An 18476-nucleotide genomic window follows, 5' to 3' on the forward strand; every position below is an offset into this window, starting at 1 on the left:
CCCTTTTTTCTTCGATCAAGTATAGGGTTTCTTCGAGCTGAGTATGATTGGAACTTTGGTCATAAATCTGAGTTCGAATCGTTGGAATTTCGACTTCAATGGGCAACATTGCCTCGCAGCCGTATGCTAGAGAAAATGGGGTATGTCCAGTTGATGTCCGAGCTATAGTTCTATATCCCCAAAGGACTTGAGGTAATTCCTCAGGCCATCGTCCCTTTGCTTCTTCCAACTTTTTCTTCAAAGAACTTTTGAGAGTTTTATTAACGGCTTCGACCTGACCATTCGCCTGAGGGTGAGCCACTGATGAAAAGCTCTTTATTATACCGTTCTTGTTACAAAAGTTGGTAAATAAGTCGCAATCAAACTGGGTTCCGTTGTCAGACACAATCTTTCTTGGCACTCCATATCGGCATACGATGTTCTTTACCACGAAATCTAGGATCTTCTTCGAAGTTATGGTCGCCAGTGGTTCAGCCTCCGTCCATTTTGTGAAGTAATCAACCGCGACCACAGCATACTTTACTCCTCCTTTGCCAGTTGGGAGCGAGCCTATGAGGTTGATGCCCCATATCGCAAAAGGCCATGGGGATGTCAACATGGTCAGTTCGGAAGGTGGAGCTCGGGGTATCGTGGCGAATCTCTGGCATTTGTCGCACTTTTTCACGTACTCGAAAGAGTCCGTTTTAATGGTTGGCCAGAAATATCCTTGGCGTATAATCTTCTTGGATAGGCTATGCCCCCCGGTATGGTCTCCGCAGAACCCTTCATGAATTTCTTCAATAATCTTCTTCGCCTCGGGAGGAGTTACACATCTGAGCAATGGCATGGAATACCCTCTTCTGTATAGCCTCCCGTCCAGGATGGTGTAACGAGGAAGTTGATACATTAGTTTTCGAGCCTGATTTCGATCTTTTGGAAGAATTCCATTTTCGAGATACTCAACTATCGGGCTCATCCAGGTCGGCTCTGTCTCGATCATACACACATCTTCCTCGTCAGGCTCAGTAATGCTGGGTGCTAACAGGTGTTCTACGGGTACAACATTCAGCTCCTCATTTTCGGCGGTGGTGGCGAGACGAGCTAAGGCATCTGCATTTGAGTTTTGTTCTCGGGGAACCTGTTCGATTGCATAAAACTCAAAAAAATCTAATGCGGACTTTGCCTTCTCCAGATAAGCTGCCATTTTTGTGCCACGAGCCTGGTATTCTCCCAAGATTTGATTAACCACGAGCTGGGAGTCGCTGTAGCAATGTATAGCTTTGGCCTTGAGCTCTTTTTCTATTCGTAGTCCCGCAAGTAAAGCCTCGTACTCAGCTTCATTATTAGATGCTTTAAAGCTGAACCTTAACGCAGAGTGAAATTTGCTCCCTGCAGGAGTGATCAGAATAATTCCTGCCCCCGCTCCATTTTCATTTGACGACCCGTCGACGTAAAGTTTCCACAGCTCGTGGGCCGTGGTTGTTACCTCGTCGTCGGCTATACCGGTGCACTCCACTATGAAATCCGCCAACGCTTGTGCCTTAATGGTCGTTCTCGGATGGTAGGTGATCTCGAACTGTCCGAGCTCAACAACCCACTTTAGGAGTCGACCAGACGCCTCTGGTTTAGACAAGACTTGCCTTAATGGTTGATCTGTTAGTACATGGATAGGATGTGCCTGAAAGTAAGGGCGGAGCTTGTGAGACGAGTGGATCAGACTGAGGGCGAGCTTCTCCATCAGTGGATACTTGACTCTACCCCCAGTAATCTTTTACTGATATAGTAGACGGGTTTTTGTACTCTCTCTTCTTCTCGCACGAGCACCGCGCTTATCGCGTGTTCGGTAGTTGAGAGGTATAAGAACAGTACTTCCCCCGTCTCAGGCTTTGATAGGATGGGCGGTTCGGCTAAGTGGTTTTTGAGCTCCTGAAAGGCTAGCTCGCACTCATCTGTCCATTCAAACTTCTTACTTCCTTTCAATAAGTTGAAGAATGGGAGACCGCGGTCCGTTGACTTCGAGATGAACCTGCTCAGAGCTGCCATCCTGCCAGTCAAGCTTTGAACATCTTTATGCTTCCGAGGCGAAGGCATATCGATCAGGGCCTTTATTTTTTCGGGATTAGCCTCGATCCCCCGAGAATTGACAATGAAACCCAGAAATTTTCCTAAAGACACCCCAAAAGTGCACTTCTGAGGATTCAACTTCATGTTGTACTTTCTGAGCACGCCAAAGCACTCTTCGAGGTCATCAACATGGTTCTTGTTAAGTTGAGACTTTACAAGCATGTCATCAACATAAACTTCCATGTTGTTCCCTATTTGCTCTGAGAACATCATGTTTACGAGCCGCTGGTACGTGGCTTCGGCATTCTTGAGTCCGAATGGCATGACATTGTAGCAGTAGAGCCCTTTATCTGTGATGAAGCTCATATGCTCTTGGTCGGGGGCGTGCATGGGAATCTGGTTATATCCAGAATAGGCATCCATGAACGACATCAGACCATGCCCCGCCGTGGCGTCTACGAGCTGGTCAATTCTCGGCAGGGGAAAACAGTCTTTTGGGCAGGCCTTGTTGAGGTCCGAGTAGTCAATGCACGTTCTCCACGTCCCATTGGGCTTCGGGACCAACACTGGATTGGCCACCCAGTCAGGGTAAAAAGTGTCCCTTATGAAATTATTTGCTTTCAGCCTGTCCACTTCCTCCTTTAGTGCTTTCTTTCTGTCTTCATCCAGCTGCCTTCGCTTTTGCTGCTTCGGGGGAAAGCTTTTGTCTATATTCAATGTGTGGCTCGCTACATTAGGGCTTATTCCCACCATGTCAGAGTGTGACCACGCGAAGACATCCTGGTTTTTCTTCAGAAAGCAAATTAATTGCTATTTTGATTCGTCTTCGAGGTGTTTCCCGACCTTCACCTTCTTTGAGGGATCAGCTTCCTCGAGCTGAACTTCTTCGAGCTCTTCCAAAGGTTGGAGGTCAACCTTTTCCTCAATCCTCGGATCGATCTCCTCATCAATTTCTAGAACTGTCCCATCTTTATTTTGTATGACAACGAGTGCTTGAGCGCTCGTTTGTTTCTTTCCTCTCAAGGAAATGCTGTAGCACTCCCTTCCTGCCAATTGATCTCCTTTCAATGTTCCGACCCCGTTCGGAGTTGGGAACTTAAGGGCTAGATGCCTTACAGATGAAACTGCCCCCAGCCTGACCAGGGCGGGTCTCCCGAGCAATACATTGTAGGCAGATGGTAACTCTACTACCACGAACTCCATCATCTTGGTCACCGAGACTGGATAGTCTCCCAAGGTCACAGGGAGTTCGATGGACCCCATACAGGCGGTTCCTTCTCCAGAAAAGCCGTACAAAGTGGTTGCACAAGCCTTCAGGTCGCGAAGGGAGAGTCCCATTTTTTCTAGTGTTGCTTTATAAAGAATGTTAACTGAGCTCCCATTGTCTATGAGAACTCGGCGCACTCTTTTTTTGGCGAGCTGCAGGGTGATGACAAGTGGATCATGATGAGGGAACTGGACATGGGAGGCATCTTCCTCGGTGAAGGTTATAGGCTGAGTTTCAACCCTCTGGCTTTTTGGTGCCCTTGGTTCGGGTTCATAAGGAGACTCGTCCCCTGTCTTCAGCTCATTCACATATCGCTTTTGAGCATTTCTACCCCCTCCTGCGAGATGAGGACCTCCCGAGATGGTTATTACGTCCTCTCCATCTATCGGCGGAGGCCTGTCATCTTCCCGAGATCGGGAGTTATTATTCTGTGCCGCTGGAAGCGCGGCTACTCTCTGGCTGACAGTAGTCTGTCCAGTATTCTGGTTTTTGACATACTGCCGGAAATAACCTCTCGAGATCAACCCTTCGATCTCGTCCTTCAGCTGCCGGCACTCATCAGTTGTGTGTCCGGTGTCCCTATGAAACCGGCAATACTTACTGGAATCCCTCTTGGACTTTTGATTCCTCATAGGATCTGGACGCCTGAAGGGGACCTGGTTTTCATTAGCCAGGTATATATTTTCCCTAGACTCGTTGAGCTCGGTGTGCACTTTATATACGGAGAAATACCTTTCTCCTTTTTTCTTCTTTCCTCCATCAACCTCGGGATTATTTCCCTCGCTCTTTTTCCTCTTGGAGGGATTCTCCGAGGTAGGCTGTGTAGCTGCTGGGTCAACCGAGGTTGAGGCGGAGTTAATGTTTATCATTGTAGTTTCGGTCTGCGAGGTCGCCTTGAGTGTTGACCTGGCCTCCTCTACATTGACAAATCTCTGCGCCCGTCTGTTAAACTCGGTTATCGACCTCACCGGTTTCCCTTGCATGTCATCCCAAAGGGCACTTCCGGGAAAAACACCAGCTCGAATGGCCATCAAATGCCCACTGTCATCCACGTCTCGAGCTCGGGCGACCTCTAGATTAAATCTTGTCAGGTAGCTCTTTAGTGTTTCGCCCGGTTGTTGTCGGACGTTAGTCAAAGTGGATGCTTCGGGTCTGCTCCCACCATAGCCCGGAACTGCTTCTTGAAGTCTCTAGACAATTGATCCCACGAAGTTATAGAATGTCTCTTGTACTTCTCGAACCAACTCTTGGCAGGCCCGGCCAATGATGTCGGAAACAACATACATCTGAGCTCGTAACCCACGTTACTAGCTCTCATGATAGTGTTGAATGTACTCAGATGGCTGCATGGGTCGGTTTTTCCTTCAAACGCTGGGACGTGAGGAATCCGGAACCCTTGGGGGAACTGAGTGTTAGAAATATTGGGAGCAAATGGCTCGAGCTTCTCATCAGAGTCCTCATATCGACCGTTCCCTCGTTCATTCTTCAAAAGCCTAAAGGCTTTTTCGAGCTGATCGATCCTTTCTTGTACTGGGTCCTTAGGCGGTGTTTGGAATTGACAGTCGTTAATCGTGATCCCAGGCTCGCGTCTCCGTGAGGGATCTCTACGCCCGTTCAGATGATTCCTAAGATCCGGGTTTGTCTGATCTCCCTTTCCCCTGCTCTGATTCAGATGATTGCGCAGGTCGGGATGGCTCTTGTGATTTCCTGTATTTTTATGACCCCGGTCGTGTTTACTGACAGACCTAGTTTCTCCGGACTCATCACTGGTGAAACTCATCGATCGGTCATTTCGTGGTGGATCCTTTCTACGTCGCCTCGTCTCTGCAGTGCGAGATCGGGACGTCTGACTTCTCTCGGATGGCGCGCCTTTCCGCCCCTGGAACGTCTCCCTGTTTCCTTGTCTCTCCCCTGTACGCCCTTGATCCTGATCTCGACCAGGTTGAGCGTTCCTGCGGGGAGGTGAAGGATATCTTATGGGAGACGGAGGAAACCGTATAGGTGACGGTGGTTGTCTTCCTTGCCTCGGCCTGGAGGGTCCAGAATTTGCCCGAGATGGGCCAGTTGCCTCGGCCTGGTGCACTACCAGGAACCTGAGTCCGAGTCTCGGCAGGAGCTCGGTTGTTCTCAGTTCCTGCGGGCACTTCCACAGGTGGATTAGGCGGGACCCGAGCTCGGGTACTCCTCTGAGGCCTAGAAGGAGCAGATGGCTCTGTTGGTGCTGGAGGTTGCGCTGGCCTCCTTGTGGTAGCATTTTTTCGTGGACGCCCACGGGGCCTCCGGGGAGGAACGTGCACATCCCTTGGAGGAGGGACTTGGTCTTCGCGCGGAAGCGGGGGCTGAGCCACCTGCGCTTCCGCGGCTATCCTAGTCAACTCCTCGTTACGTTTGTTGGCATCTGCCAGCAGTTGTTTCAGCTGCCGATTCTCCAATTCTACAATAGGGACATAACGCTCAGGGTTATAATACATGTCCTCATCCCTTGGTTGTGGAGGTGGTCCCCGGGAATCGGAGGACCCACTCCTTTCTTCAGCGTCCGGGTTCTCCATCGGTTGTTTTCCAGGACGCCTTGGGTAATTTTCTTCAGGAGTGTTCTGATTGTTTGTAGCCATGAATCTCTCTGGGATGGATGCTTGAGGCTCTCAATGAAAGCACCAAACTGTCGACGCCGTTTTTCGTCAACAGATAAAAGAAGAGAGCACGTAAACAATTAAAGACAATAGCTAAAACAAACAAACGAATCAGACACACGGTTTTTACGTGGTTCACCAGTTAAATCTGCCTAGTCCACGAGTCTCTGTTATTAATCTCAAGATTATCTCTGAACAATTCTCTAGCATGAATTTTCCAGAGTTTTCTCTCAAGGATCAGAATTTCGGTCCTTTACAATGGTGCATGACTTCTCTATTTATAGAGAAGGATGCAGAATACTATCCCACATATTTTGGGTAGTTACTCTTTTGCAAATAAAAATAAATGGCTTTAAATGCCAACAATCAGATATAAAAGGAAACGTTCCCCAAAGATCAGGAAACGCATAACTGACTAAATAATATCCCACGATTCTTGGGGATTTACATCAATAAATGAGGATCATATCCCATATCTACAACACTTGTAGATATTCAAGGTAATCATAGCGTATCTCCAAGGCTTCAGCATCTAAGGTTTCACGTCATTGTGCGAGCCACTGACAGTTCCCGAGCTGACATTGCTTTCGAGATGGCATATCGAGCTCGAGACCCCTGCTCCGAAGTTGTTCCTGAAGATGAGGGGCTCACAGAGCTATCCTTCGAGATCGAGATCATTTCGAGGTCACCATATTCGAGGTCTGTACCATACTTTGTAGGCTCCGATTTACAATCGTAGAGCATACCCTAACCCTCACGAGACCATTTAATGCGAACTCAGCTTTCGATGTCATATTTGCTATGGCTCGAAATCTGGGTATAACACTAGTCAACCTAATGCAACAATTCAAATCACAAAATAATTACATAATTAAACAAATAAGAAAACAAGGTTGCACGCATAACGTACACCCTATGCGCAGATGTCCACTCTTCTTACCTTCAAGAGTGCGTTTCCCACTGACGTGTCTCGAACCACTCGCTGCGTCACCTCGACGACCGCTAGCTCCTAGACGTCCAATTTCACAGTGAAAATTCAGGAAAAATAAAAAAAATAGGCGTTAAGGTTTTATTTGAAAACCCTAATTATCGAAATAATTTAACTATGCCATTTTAACATGCATGACACGTAAATTAAAACAATTTTCCACAAAAGGTTCAAACAATCATGTCACATACACAAACAATGATGTTTCTAACATATCGCATGAATTCATATAAATACTTTTCATGTGAAAATTTCCAAAATACCCTCTAATATCATAATTACATTAAAGACTCAATAATTTTATACAAATTATCATATGACAACAAAATTTAATAAACAACTTTTCCAAAACCCTAAATAATCAGAAAATTCGCATATAAGACCAGAAAATAATTTTTTTAACATTTATAAATTATTTTTCCTCAATTTCTCAAATAAAACCCAAATAATAGAAATAAATACACAACCAGCCCAAAAATAAAACTAACATACAGAATTGTTTAAAAATCCAAAATAAACTTATAAAAATTATTTTAGAATTTTCTAGGCAAAATAACTATTTTTCTTAATTAATTTTATAGAAAAACTAATTAATTAAAGAGAATTTTTATAACCGATTAAAAATAGAATCTAACTATACAGATCAGTTTCTACACCCTATAGTAACATAGAAAAATTACCTAGGGTTCAGAACAGTAGCATTAATATTTTTTTATATTTAAAATATAAAATAAGTCAAATAAATCATGAAAATTACATAAATCATACAAATTCGAAATAAAATTACAGAGAGCCTTAGAATCTCATTTTAAACATATACAAAAATTCTCAGAATTTTTTAGAATACTTTAAATAATTTTCCACATTTATTTTCTTAAATCACATATTTAAAAGAAAATAATTGAAGAAAATTATAAAATACGATCAAAAATTAAATATAAACATAAAAAGCCATCCTAAATCATACAGATATCATTGAAACATAAAATCATATTTTTCTGAATAATAAAAATATTTTTCATAATTAATCTTTATTTAAACTTCAATAAATCATAATAATTCAAAGAAAAATCAGAAAAATATGAAACCAGTTGGAAAATGCTCTAAAATTAATGTACTAATTTTTAAGATTGAAAAACAAAAACAAAAAACACCTCAGTAAACACCCAGATTGGGTTCGTCGGAGCTCTCGCCGGAGTTGTTGTCTTCTTTGGCGCCAGCGAGGTTGTTTCTTTCGTTTCCGGCTACCCCAACATTCCAAACCACTTGGAAACTTCCCACACGTGTTCCAGCAGTCCAACACTACCCTAAGACACAAATAATCACGCCACAGCCGCCTTGGTCGAAGTCTTCTTCTCCAACGCCGGTGTACCGCCAACAATGGAGCTCAAAATTGGTTTTTCTTGCTCTAGACCATTTCAGCCTGTTTCTTCACGTCAAAACCGATTCTTGGAGTCCCCTAAGCTTGTTTATCACCAACCACGCACACCATACACTCTTGAACACACTTAAATCCAAAATTATCCAAGAATATGCATTTTCTTGGATAAAAATGGTGAATCACAATCCGAGACTTTATAAATGTATTTCTCACACTCAAAATGTTTATTTCCTCCCCTAGAATGATTCTACAATATTCATTATTGCCCAGATTTTTCCCAAGTGCAAGAACTCAAAAATTTCTTCTCTTTAAAAAAAAAAAACGATAATAACACTCTCTCTCTTCAATCCTTTGCTTCCCTCAATATTTCCACAATTTCTCCTTCAGATTATCATGGTAACACGTTTTAGAATAGGTTTAGAAAATAATTTAGTGTTTGAAGTGGTAAGATCCTCTTTTCAAGGAATTCCATTTTTTTTTCTTTAAAAAAATAAAATAAAATGACTAAGTTCCACAACTGATATTATCAATTAAATTTTGAAAATTTAACCAAATTTAAGAATATTTAATCATGTTAAAACAGAAGAAATAAAGTCTCTCAAATGCCCCTTGAACCAATCTCAAACTTGAGGGTATTATGGTCTTTTCGCAAATTCAAATATTTAATATTATGGCAAACCAAAAAAAATACACATAATATGATAAAATAATTTCAAGCATATTATTATTACTATTATGCTCATAATAATAATAATTTTTAAGTAAATAAATAACTTAACCCGAGTCATTATTTATTCACTTGACATTATTCTCATGTTGTGATTTCACAAAAACTCAAACATGAGAAACCATGAATTTTATTTCCATTGGAAGTCATACATATCCAATAATCCATCAAAGGAAAAGCAAAGAGAAAAAAATGACAAGGATGCACACAGTGGGAAAATTACGAAATTGCCCTTCCGGGAAAACAGACATTACAATTATCCCCCCCTGAAAAGAAATTTCGTCCCAAAATTTTATTCAAACAACTCGGGATACTGCTGCAACATATCAGACTCTAATTCCCAGGTTGCCTCCTCGACAACACTGTTCCTCCACAAAACCTTTACAAAGGAAATGGTCTTATTCCTTAGAACTTTGTCCTTTCGATCGAGTATTTTCACTGGACGCTCATCGAATGAAAAATCCTCCTGCAAACCCAAGGTCTCGTAGCTCAGCACATGCGATGGGTCGGATACATATTTTCGAAGTTGTGACACATGAAATACATTGTGAACCCCGGAAAATGATGGTGGTAAAGCTACCCTGTAAGCCACATTGCCCACTCTATCCAAAATCTCAAAAGGTCCAACATATCTGGGACTTAGCTTTCCCCTCTTGCCAAACCTCATCACCGAGATTCCTTTCCTTGGAGTCACACGCAGAAATACATGATCACCAACTTCAAACTCAACATGCTTGCGCTTTACGTCTGCATAAGACTTCTGTCTGCTCTAAGCTGTGACCATTCTAGCCCTGATTTTCTGAATAGCCTCATTGGTGTGTTGCACTGCATCGGGTCCAAGTAGTTTTCTCTCTCCCAGTTCATCCCAGTGAAGTAGGGACCTACACTTTCTTCCATACAACATTTCATACGGTGCTACCCCGATGGTAGATTGGTAGCTGTTGTTGTACGAAAACTCAATCAGTGGCAAGTATCTACTCCAGGATCCCTGAAAGTCAATGACACACGCTCTGAGCATATATCTAAGATCTGATTCGTTCTCTCAGTCTGACCATCCGTTTCTGGGTGATAAGTTGTACTAAACTTCAACCGAGTTCCCATTGCTCTCTGCAAACTCTCCCAGAATGATGATGTAAACCGAGCATCCCGATCACACACAATAGAGTACGGTGTCCCATGTAGCCGTACTATCTCATTCATGTACAACTCGGTGAACTGATCCATAGAATAAGTCATGCGCACTAGTAGGAAGTGAGCTGACTTAGTATACCTATCCACAATTACCCAAATTGCATTGTGTTGTTTTGTGGTCTTAGGTAACCCCGTCACAAAATCCATAGATATCTCATCCCACTTACATTGGTGGCATAAATAAGTTTACGTAATTGTTGCGCTTAAATACCTAACTTAAAAAAAAAAATCAATTCTTAAAATCTATGTATTTAAGTGCAACATTTACATAAAATTTAAGTATTTATGATTCCAGTGACTACTACAAATATAGGCTTTCTCTGCGGGTTTTTTTCAACTATAAAGAAAAAGCGTAGAGAAAATGTTTGAATGAGTCTAAAATATTATATTTGATGGATGTGTCTTATTTTTTTGCAATTTTAAAAAAAACGGAGTAAAAAGTTTAAAGTATGGACTTTTCTCCGCGGTTATATAGCCAAAACCGCGGAGAAAACCCTGGTCCCCTTCAATAAACTGCCTGAGACCCTGTCTTCTCCATCATTTCTCATTTTGACACAGAAGCAGCGCGCGGCTCCACCATTGTCCCCAACCACGAGTAAGCCCCATTTTGACCATTTTAGTTTTTTTTTTTTTTTCATTTTCTTGCATATTAAAGCTTTAAATCATGTAAATATACTTAATATTGATTTATTTTGAAGTTTTAGGGAAAAAATGAAGAAATATTGAGTGAGTTTAATGGGGTTTCAATGTATGTTTATAGGGTTATTTTTTAAAAAAATCTAACATTTTAAAAAGTTTATATAGGATTAGAAGACATTTTCATTGTTCAAAACATGTATTGATCACTAAAACTTGATTTTTTAAATATATATTTCGGTTTTAGGGTATTTTATATTGTTTTATTTATAATAATGTTATTTACATAATTTTTATATTAAAATATTATTTCTTACATAATTTTTTATATTATTTACGTAATGATTTTTTTAAAGTATATTTTTGTTAATTATATTATTTTAGGATCAATTCAATTACCATATATTTACTAATGTTTAAATTTTTATTGTAGAAAATATTTGTTTGAATTTGAGGTGTGTTGAAATTGTTGAAGATTAATTTTGAACGTGAGTAATAATTACTACTTAATTTTTTATTTTTATTTTTTTATATTTACAAACTATTGTCAGAGGAGTTTGAATATATTAGATATTCATCCGTATTGAAGTAGGTTTTGAGATAAAATTGTGTGTTGCGGAGATAACAGAAGGTTGAGAACATGTGTGTCGTAGTGTGTTGACGCCGTTTTTCGTCAATCAGTGAAAGAAGAGCACGTAAACAACAAACAGCAATGACCAATTAAAATATAACAACACAAAACACGATTTTTACGTGGTTCAGCAGCTAAATCTGCCTAGGCCACGAGTCTCTGTTATTAAACTCAAGATTATATCTGAAAATTCTTAAGCATGAATTCTTCAGAGTTTTCTCTCAAGGTTCAGAATTTCGGTCCATTACAATGGTGCACCACTTCTCTATTTATAGAGAAGGATGCAGAGTATTATCCCACATATTTTGGGTAGTTACTCTTTTTGTATAAATAAAATAAATGGCTTTAAATGCCTGCAATCCAATATAAAAGGAAACGTCCCCTGAAGACCAGGGGGCGTATAACTAATCGAATAATATCCCATGATTTTATGGGATTAATGCAGAACACGCCCCTTATAAACAACACTTATAGATATTCAAAGTCATTATCATATATCTCCAGGGCCTTAATCTCCCAGATTTCTCATCAGCTTTCGAGCTAATGACATCTCCCGAGGTCACATGGCTTCGAGATCGTACGTACGTCAGGCTCGGAGTCCCTGATCCGAGGTCATTCCTGAGGATAGAGGCGTCTCGAGAGCTACCTTTCAAGATCGTGAACGTTTCGAGGCCACCGCATTCAAGGTCGTCTCGAGTCTTGCAGGCTCGATATTTAATCCTGGAGCATACTTCGAACTTTACAGGTTCATTCGCTGCGAATCCAGCTTTCGAGGTCACATTTAACATGGCTCGAAATCTGGGTATAACATAGTGAAGTAGGTTCTGCGAATTATGTGATTGATGCGGTGATATATGGTTGAGAACATGCATGTTGTTTGTTATATGTTTTGTTTGATGTGAATTTATAGGTAGATAACTTAGGATATGCTATAAATGTAGAGGAAACTCAGCCCAATTTTTTTTTATGATATTAATTGAACATGTTTTATAAGTTAATATATGTAATAATTATGTTTTTGTTTATATTGAAATTGTAAATACATATGAATTTTGGATATGTTATAGAAGTAAAGGAAACTCTGCCCATTTCATTTTAAAATTTATTAATTGAACATAATTTTTTTAATTACAATATTATTTTTCTTTTCATTATTGACTTAGGAATTAGGTAGATATTATCATTATGGATAAATCATGGATTCTTGAGAATAGAGAAACACAACAATTTCAAGATGGATTCAACCAATTTTTAGAATTTTTCCAAACAAATTGTAGTGATCTAGAAAAAAATTCATTGTCCATGTATAGATTGTGGTAATGAATCAAAAGGAAATATTACCATGATAAAAAATCATATATTTTGTCGGGGATTTGATACAAGTTATCGTACATGGTATTGTCATGGGGAATTATTGAAAAATAATAATCCATATCCATTCAGGAGGCGAGGGATTGATGATTTGGGTTATAGTGATTTTGACGATCATCCTATGGAATTGCTCGATGCAGCACAAGAAGAGTTTGTTGATGATCCTTCAAAATTCGATAAATTGGTTAGAGATGCAGATAAACCATTATTCAATGGTTGTCTGAAACAAAGATTACCAACGATGGTAAAATTTTACAACATAAAAGCAGAAAATGGAGTTAGTGATAAATTTTTTAGTCAATTTTTAGCTGTTTTTAAAGAGATTTTTCCATCAAATAATTGCATCCCTGATTCTACGTATGAAGTGAAGAAAACTTTAAATTACATATGTGTTAATAAAAATAAAAAAACAGCTGTGGATGACGTGGCAAGAATTTTTAACACGTGGCAGAGATGCTGCTCGCCTATCGACCAGAGATGCTTCCATGTGCGGGGTTCAAGTTTTATATACGACCTGCCTGGTCGTATACTCCGTTTATTTATGTATAAATTTGTATAGTTGTAATGATTGCCGAGAATATCTCTTCATTATAACTTGAATATTCGTTTATTAAGGAAAGATATGATTAATTGACTCATGTAACTCTCCTTGAGCCTATAAATATACAAGAAATAGCTCAAGGGGGGATCTTTTCTTTTAGAATCCTCTTTTCTGATCTGAGAAGAAGAGAATTTTATTGCTATTATCCATCGTCTGTATTGTTTCTCCTTCTAAGGTTTGTGAAACTCTTAGAACCCTAATTCTTTGATCACACCTTTGAAGCTCAACATTAATAATAGTATCAAGTGGATGTAGGTCATTACCAATCTTTGGGGCCGAACCACTATAATTCTTGGTGTTCTTTACTTTCCATTAGATTGTATTTTCAAGCATCGTGTTATTTTCCTATCGTTTATTTGACTCCGTGTCAGTTGGCCAAAACGAGGGACAACATTCTGGTGCTTTCATTGAGAGCTTGTGAAAGAATCTAATGGCAAAAACTTCCAAGAAGACCGGACAGGCTGCTGCCGCTGCATCATCCCAGCCTCCTCCCCCAAATGTAGCTGAGGATGAACTGCATTTGGAGTTTGATGAGGAGGAGTTAGATTCTGAGACACTGAAGGCAACACTGGGGGTGTTGCAGGATGAGTTGGCCAATTTGAAGGCCAATCAAGAAAATGCTGTAGAGATAATGGCGTCGCAGCAAAGGGAAATAGAATGCCAGCGTCAAGAGCTGAGCGAGAGGCATGCTGAGATGGTGTAATATCCAAGTAGCTCAGTTATTTAATTATTTTTTATTTAGTTATGACACGTTCATTAATAGTGTTAATATAAAATAATACTTTTAGTTATGGTATTATTTTAATTAATTTTAGAAAAGTGAGATGATTGCATGTGTACGCCCTGGTTTTCCCACGGGCTGTTAGCAAGCTGAGACACGGCCTAATCATGTCTACCATGTGGACATCCCCAAGACCGGAGCTGCCATAGAAAGGCCCTACCTCCTTAGCTCGAGATAACCTAAGGGTTCGCCAAGAATAGACTGAGTTTGGACTCTGAAGACCACAGGTCGAGGGAAGCATCCAGCTCGTGGTACGAGCTACAGTTGGAGGCTGTGACCCTTTATAAAGTCAACCACGCAAGGTAAACGTGCATATATCAGACATCACGTGTCTGATATATCCCTGACTTCTCAGACACGCAGCATGAACGTGCGTATTCAGACACCCACGACTGGGTTGGGCCGTGCGGCTCATTATCCCCTTACCTATTGATTAGACCATACTTATGTGTCAGGTTTTAGGAATTAATCATGAATGTCGCAGAGTTGACATGATAGGTAAGAAGGTCACAGGATGACCTTCTTACCAACTCCCAGGTGCCTTCTCCTATAAATATGGAGACCCTGGGAGTTACAAAGGGTTGGATTCTATTATGTAAAAAATACCCTGTAAAAGAATACCCAGCATATAGCAATAATATTGACTGGGGGAGTAGAAGGATTTTAACCTTTGAACCACCTAAAAAAAATGTATTTTGTGTCACCATTCCATTTCCAAGATCATTCATCTATTTCGGTTCAACATAAGCACTAATCCCTTCCTCTTTCTTTTCTTAATTACCTGTTGGCGAAGAACCGCATCAACAGCATGTATTAGATGAATTGGCATTTATCTTGAGTTTGAATCAACTAGAGTAAGTTTTCTAGTTCGTTTGAATTAACAGATAATGTGATGATATTATTATTTATTTACGTAAATAATAATTCTTTTAGAATTCTTATAGTGGTTTGATAACAGAAATAAGATAATGCTCTAGATTTGTGTTTGGGTATGATATTTAAGTTTGAATATATTTGAGTTGATATTAATTAATGATAAAACGAATTAGATATTCTTTTAGTTATGAGAACTCGTTCATAACAGATTTTTTTTTATTTGAACATTTGTTTGTTTATTTAATGATAGAATAATAGAACATATGTATTAGAAAATGTCAATTAGTTAGTCAGCTAGTATTCAGTGATATAATATATATGTGTGATCAATTTAAAACTAAGATATTTTGTGATGAGTTAGTTAAAGTTTTGATTATGGTTATGAAAAAAAAGGTTGTGGAGATTAACGCAATATTTACGATTATGACCCAACGCTGTGTTCTCGGTAGTCTATGAGAAATTAGGGTGTTACAGATGGATTGTCGGCAGAGAGATGTGATGGCCGCCCTTGAAGCAACCATCCAGCTGGCTAGGAATCAGGCTACGCCAGCCAGATCAACCACCAAACGGGCCACCTCAAAGGGGTCCCAATCCTAGTCCTCCACTCCATCCAGTAAGCCCTCAGAGGTTGAAGCAGCCACCTATGGCTCCGGATGATGTCCCACATAGGGATCCTGAGCAGCACCCTCCGTCTCAGGCTGGTCGAGGCAATCCCCCGCACCCGAGGCAGAATAGGGTCGGGCAACCGCCCCGCAGCCCTAGACGCCTAGGGGATGAAGATTCGCATCCACCGAACAGGGGGCAGCGTCCTTTTGCCAACAGGAGGAACTCAGAGACAGGATCTGCGGTCAGGGCCCCCCACGGAATAACAATGCACGGGGACCCACCGACTAGTGCAGGCCTCCCCCTAACGCTCGGGAAATGCCAGCCCAAGGAGGCAACAGAGTGAATAGTCGGTCGCACCATGGTCAGCCACAATTCAGAGATGGCCACGACTACAATGAAGCCGACTCTGGCAGAGGAAATGTTGGTCGGAGGAACGAAGAGATAGGTGGAGGTAGGAGCCCCCCACCTAGAGAAGACCGACCAGTGGGTCATAACGCTGGGGGGCAGCCCAGGCAGAATAACGTCTTTAGTCGGCTCGGAGCCAGGGAGCAGCGGTAAAGAGACGATGTTTTGAAGGACGTACTTAACGACCGCCGAGAAAGGCACGATGAGTACATTCCCCCAGCACCAGAGGCCCCAGCAATCCCAGAAGCTGTTCAGGCTCAGATTGATGCCTTGAACCAGGCAGTGCAGCAGCTGGTTGGGGGGAGAACATCCCACATTGAGTACGATCGGAGGAGAGGCATCCCTTTCGTACAGAGGGTTGTTGTGGCTGAAACCCCCAGTAAGTTCAAGATGTCGACACTGCCAAATTTTGATGGGTATGGAGACCCGGTATCTCAAGTTAATAAGTTTGAGATACAAATGGATATACAAAAGGTGTCAGAAGATGCCCGCTGTCACATCTTCCCGGCAACACTGTCTGACACTACCCAGGAGTGGTTCTTTAAATTCCCTCCTGCCAGTATAGTATCATGGGAAATGTTCGTAAAGGAGTTTTATGAACAGTTCTATGCAGGTCGTGTGCACCCCACTGAGGCGAACCAACTGGTCGAGATACGCCAGAAAGAGGGGGAGCCCTTGAAGGAATATGTTCAACGCTTCATGCGAGCCCCAGCTGGAGCCAAGACTGTGGGTGATGAAGGTAAGATGATGGTCCTAACTGCTGGGGTTAGACGCCATTCACTCCTCTGGAGCAGCCTCAGAAAGAATGGGGTAAGAAGCACCCAGGAATTCTTAGATTGAGCTGATTGATACATCAAGCTCGAGGATGCGATTGTCAACGAAGGGAAATCGCCAACAAAAGACAAGGGGCCCAAGGAAGAACCCACCAAAGCCACCAATGGGTCTGAAAAACCCAATGGCAACGGCAAAGGCAATGGGAATGGCAATGGTAGAAATGGTGGGAAGCGAGCGAACAACAAACCCTCAACCTCTGAGAGCAAGCTCCCCAAAGGTAATCTGTATGAACCGAGATTCACCAACTACACTGCCCTTGTTGAAATCCGAGCTAAGGTTTACCAAGCGACCAGCTCAAGCGTGCCCTACAAATGACCCACACCTATAAGGAAAGATATCTCCAAGAGAGATGCAACAAAGTTATGTCGCTTTCACAACAATAATGGGCACGACACTAATGAATGTAACCAACTAAAGGACGAAATTGTGTTCGTGATAAGGCAAGGACATTTAAAAAGATTTGTGTGAGCCGCGGGAGGTTCTCAGCGAGAGGCTCAAGGTGGCAACGAATCGGCGCCTGCACGCCAACACTTTCCACCTTTACAGCCAGCTCCTGTGGCAGGTACCCTACTCACCATCTGCAGAGGCCCACATCTTGCAGGAGATAGTGGGAAAGCGAGGGAACGATATGTTTGAACCCTGCGCCATGACCAGGACATTGAGATGATGAGTGTTGAGGATCGAGCACCAAAAAAGGCTTGAACAGAGGAGGAACTGATCACCTTGTCTGACGACGACGCCCAGCACGTGCGATTCCCACACTCTGATCCGCTGGTCGTGGACGTACAGATCGCAAACATGATGGTGAAAAGGATGTTGGTTGATACAGGAAGTTCGGTCAACATCCTATACAAGTCTTCGCTGGAAAGGATGAAGTTATCCGTAAAAGACCTGGAGCCATGCAACCAAACCATTTATGGTTTTTCCGGAGAAGGGTTCACCCCAACAGGGTCGATTAGAGTCCCAGTCACAGTAAGCACTGCACCTGCTAATAGGACATTGCTCACTACTTTTATAGTAGTTGATTGTCCTTCGGCGTACAACGCTATGATAGGGAGGCCAATTTTGATCGGCCTATGAGCCTTCACTTCCATATGGCACCTCTCAATGAAATTCCCAAGGGACGCGGGGATAGCATGCGTATTGGGAAACCAGAGGGAAGCGAGGGAGTGCTACAATGCCTCGATCACCAAGGCAAAGAAGGGTGTATCGAGAGATGCCACCGGAAAGGGGTTGCAAATGGCGACTGATGTTCAGGCCCACTTGGGTGATAATCTCACCAAATAGGGTGTTGCCCAAAGTGAGGATAGGGACTTAGATCCTTGCTTTCAGGATTTTGAAGAAGAAGTGGGACCCATCGAGGACCTTGAAGAGGTCCAACTTGATGAGGAAAATCCGACCATCGACAAAGACATGGTTAGGATAGATCCTGCAGTCATCAGCCATGTCCTGAACATCGACAAAATCTTTCCACCAGTGCAACAAAAAAGAAGGCTGCTCGACAAAGA

At 41.9% G+C, this 18476-nt stretch overlaps 1 protein-coding gene across 1 annotated transcript; it reads right to left on the minus strand.

The window, feature by feature from the left end:
- Positions 1-9328: 9328 nt before the first annotated feature.
- Positions 9329-9703, minus strand: LOC133785952 (uncharacterized). The gene has a single exon (XM_062225166.1). The coding sequence runs from the start codon at positions 9701-9703 to the stop codon at positions 9329-9331; it is 375 nt and encodes a 124-aa protein (XP_062081150.1).
- Between the last annotated feature and the right edge of the window lie 8773 nt (positions 9704-18476).

Source organism: Humulus lupulus, chromosome 6 (genome assembly GCF_963169125.1).
Source record: "Humulus lupulus chromosome 6, drHumLupu1.1, whole genome shotgun sequence".
NCBI lineage: Eukaryota > Viridiplantae > Streptophyta > Magnoliopsida > Rosales > Cannabaceae > Humulus > Humulus lupulus.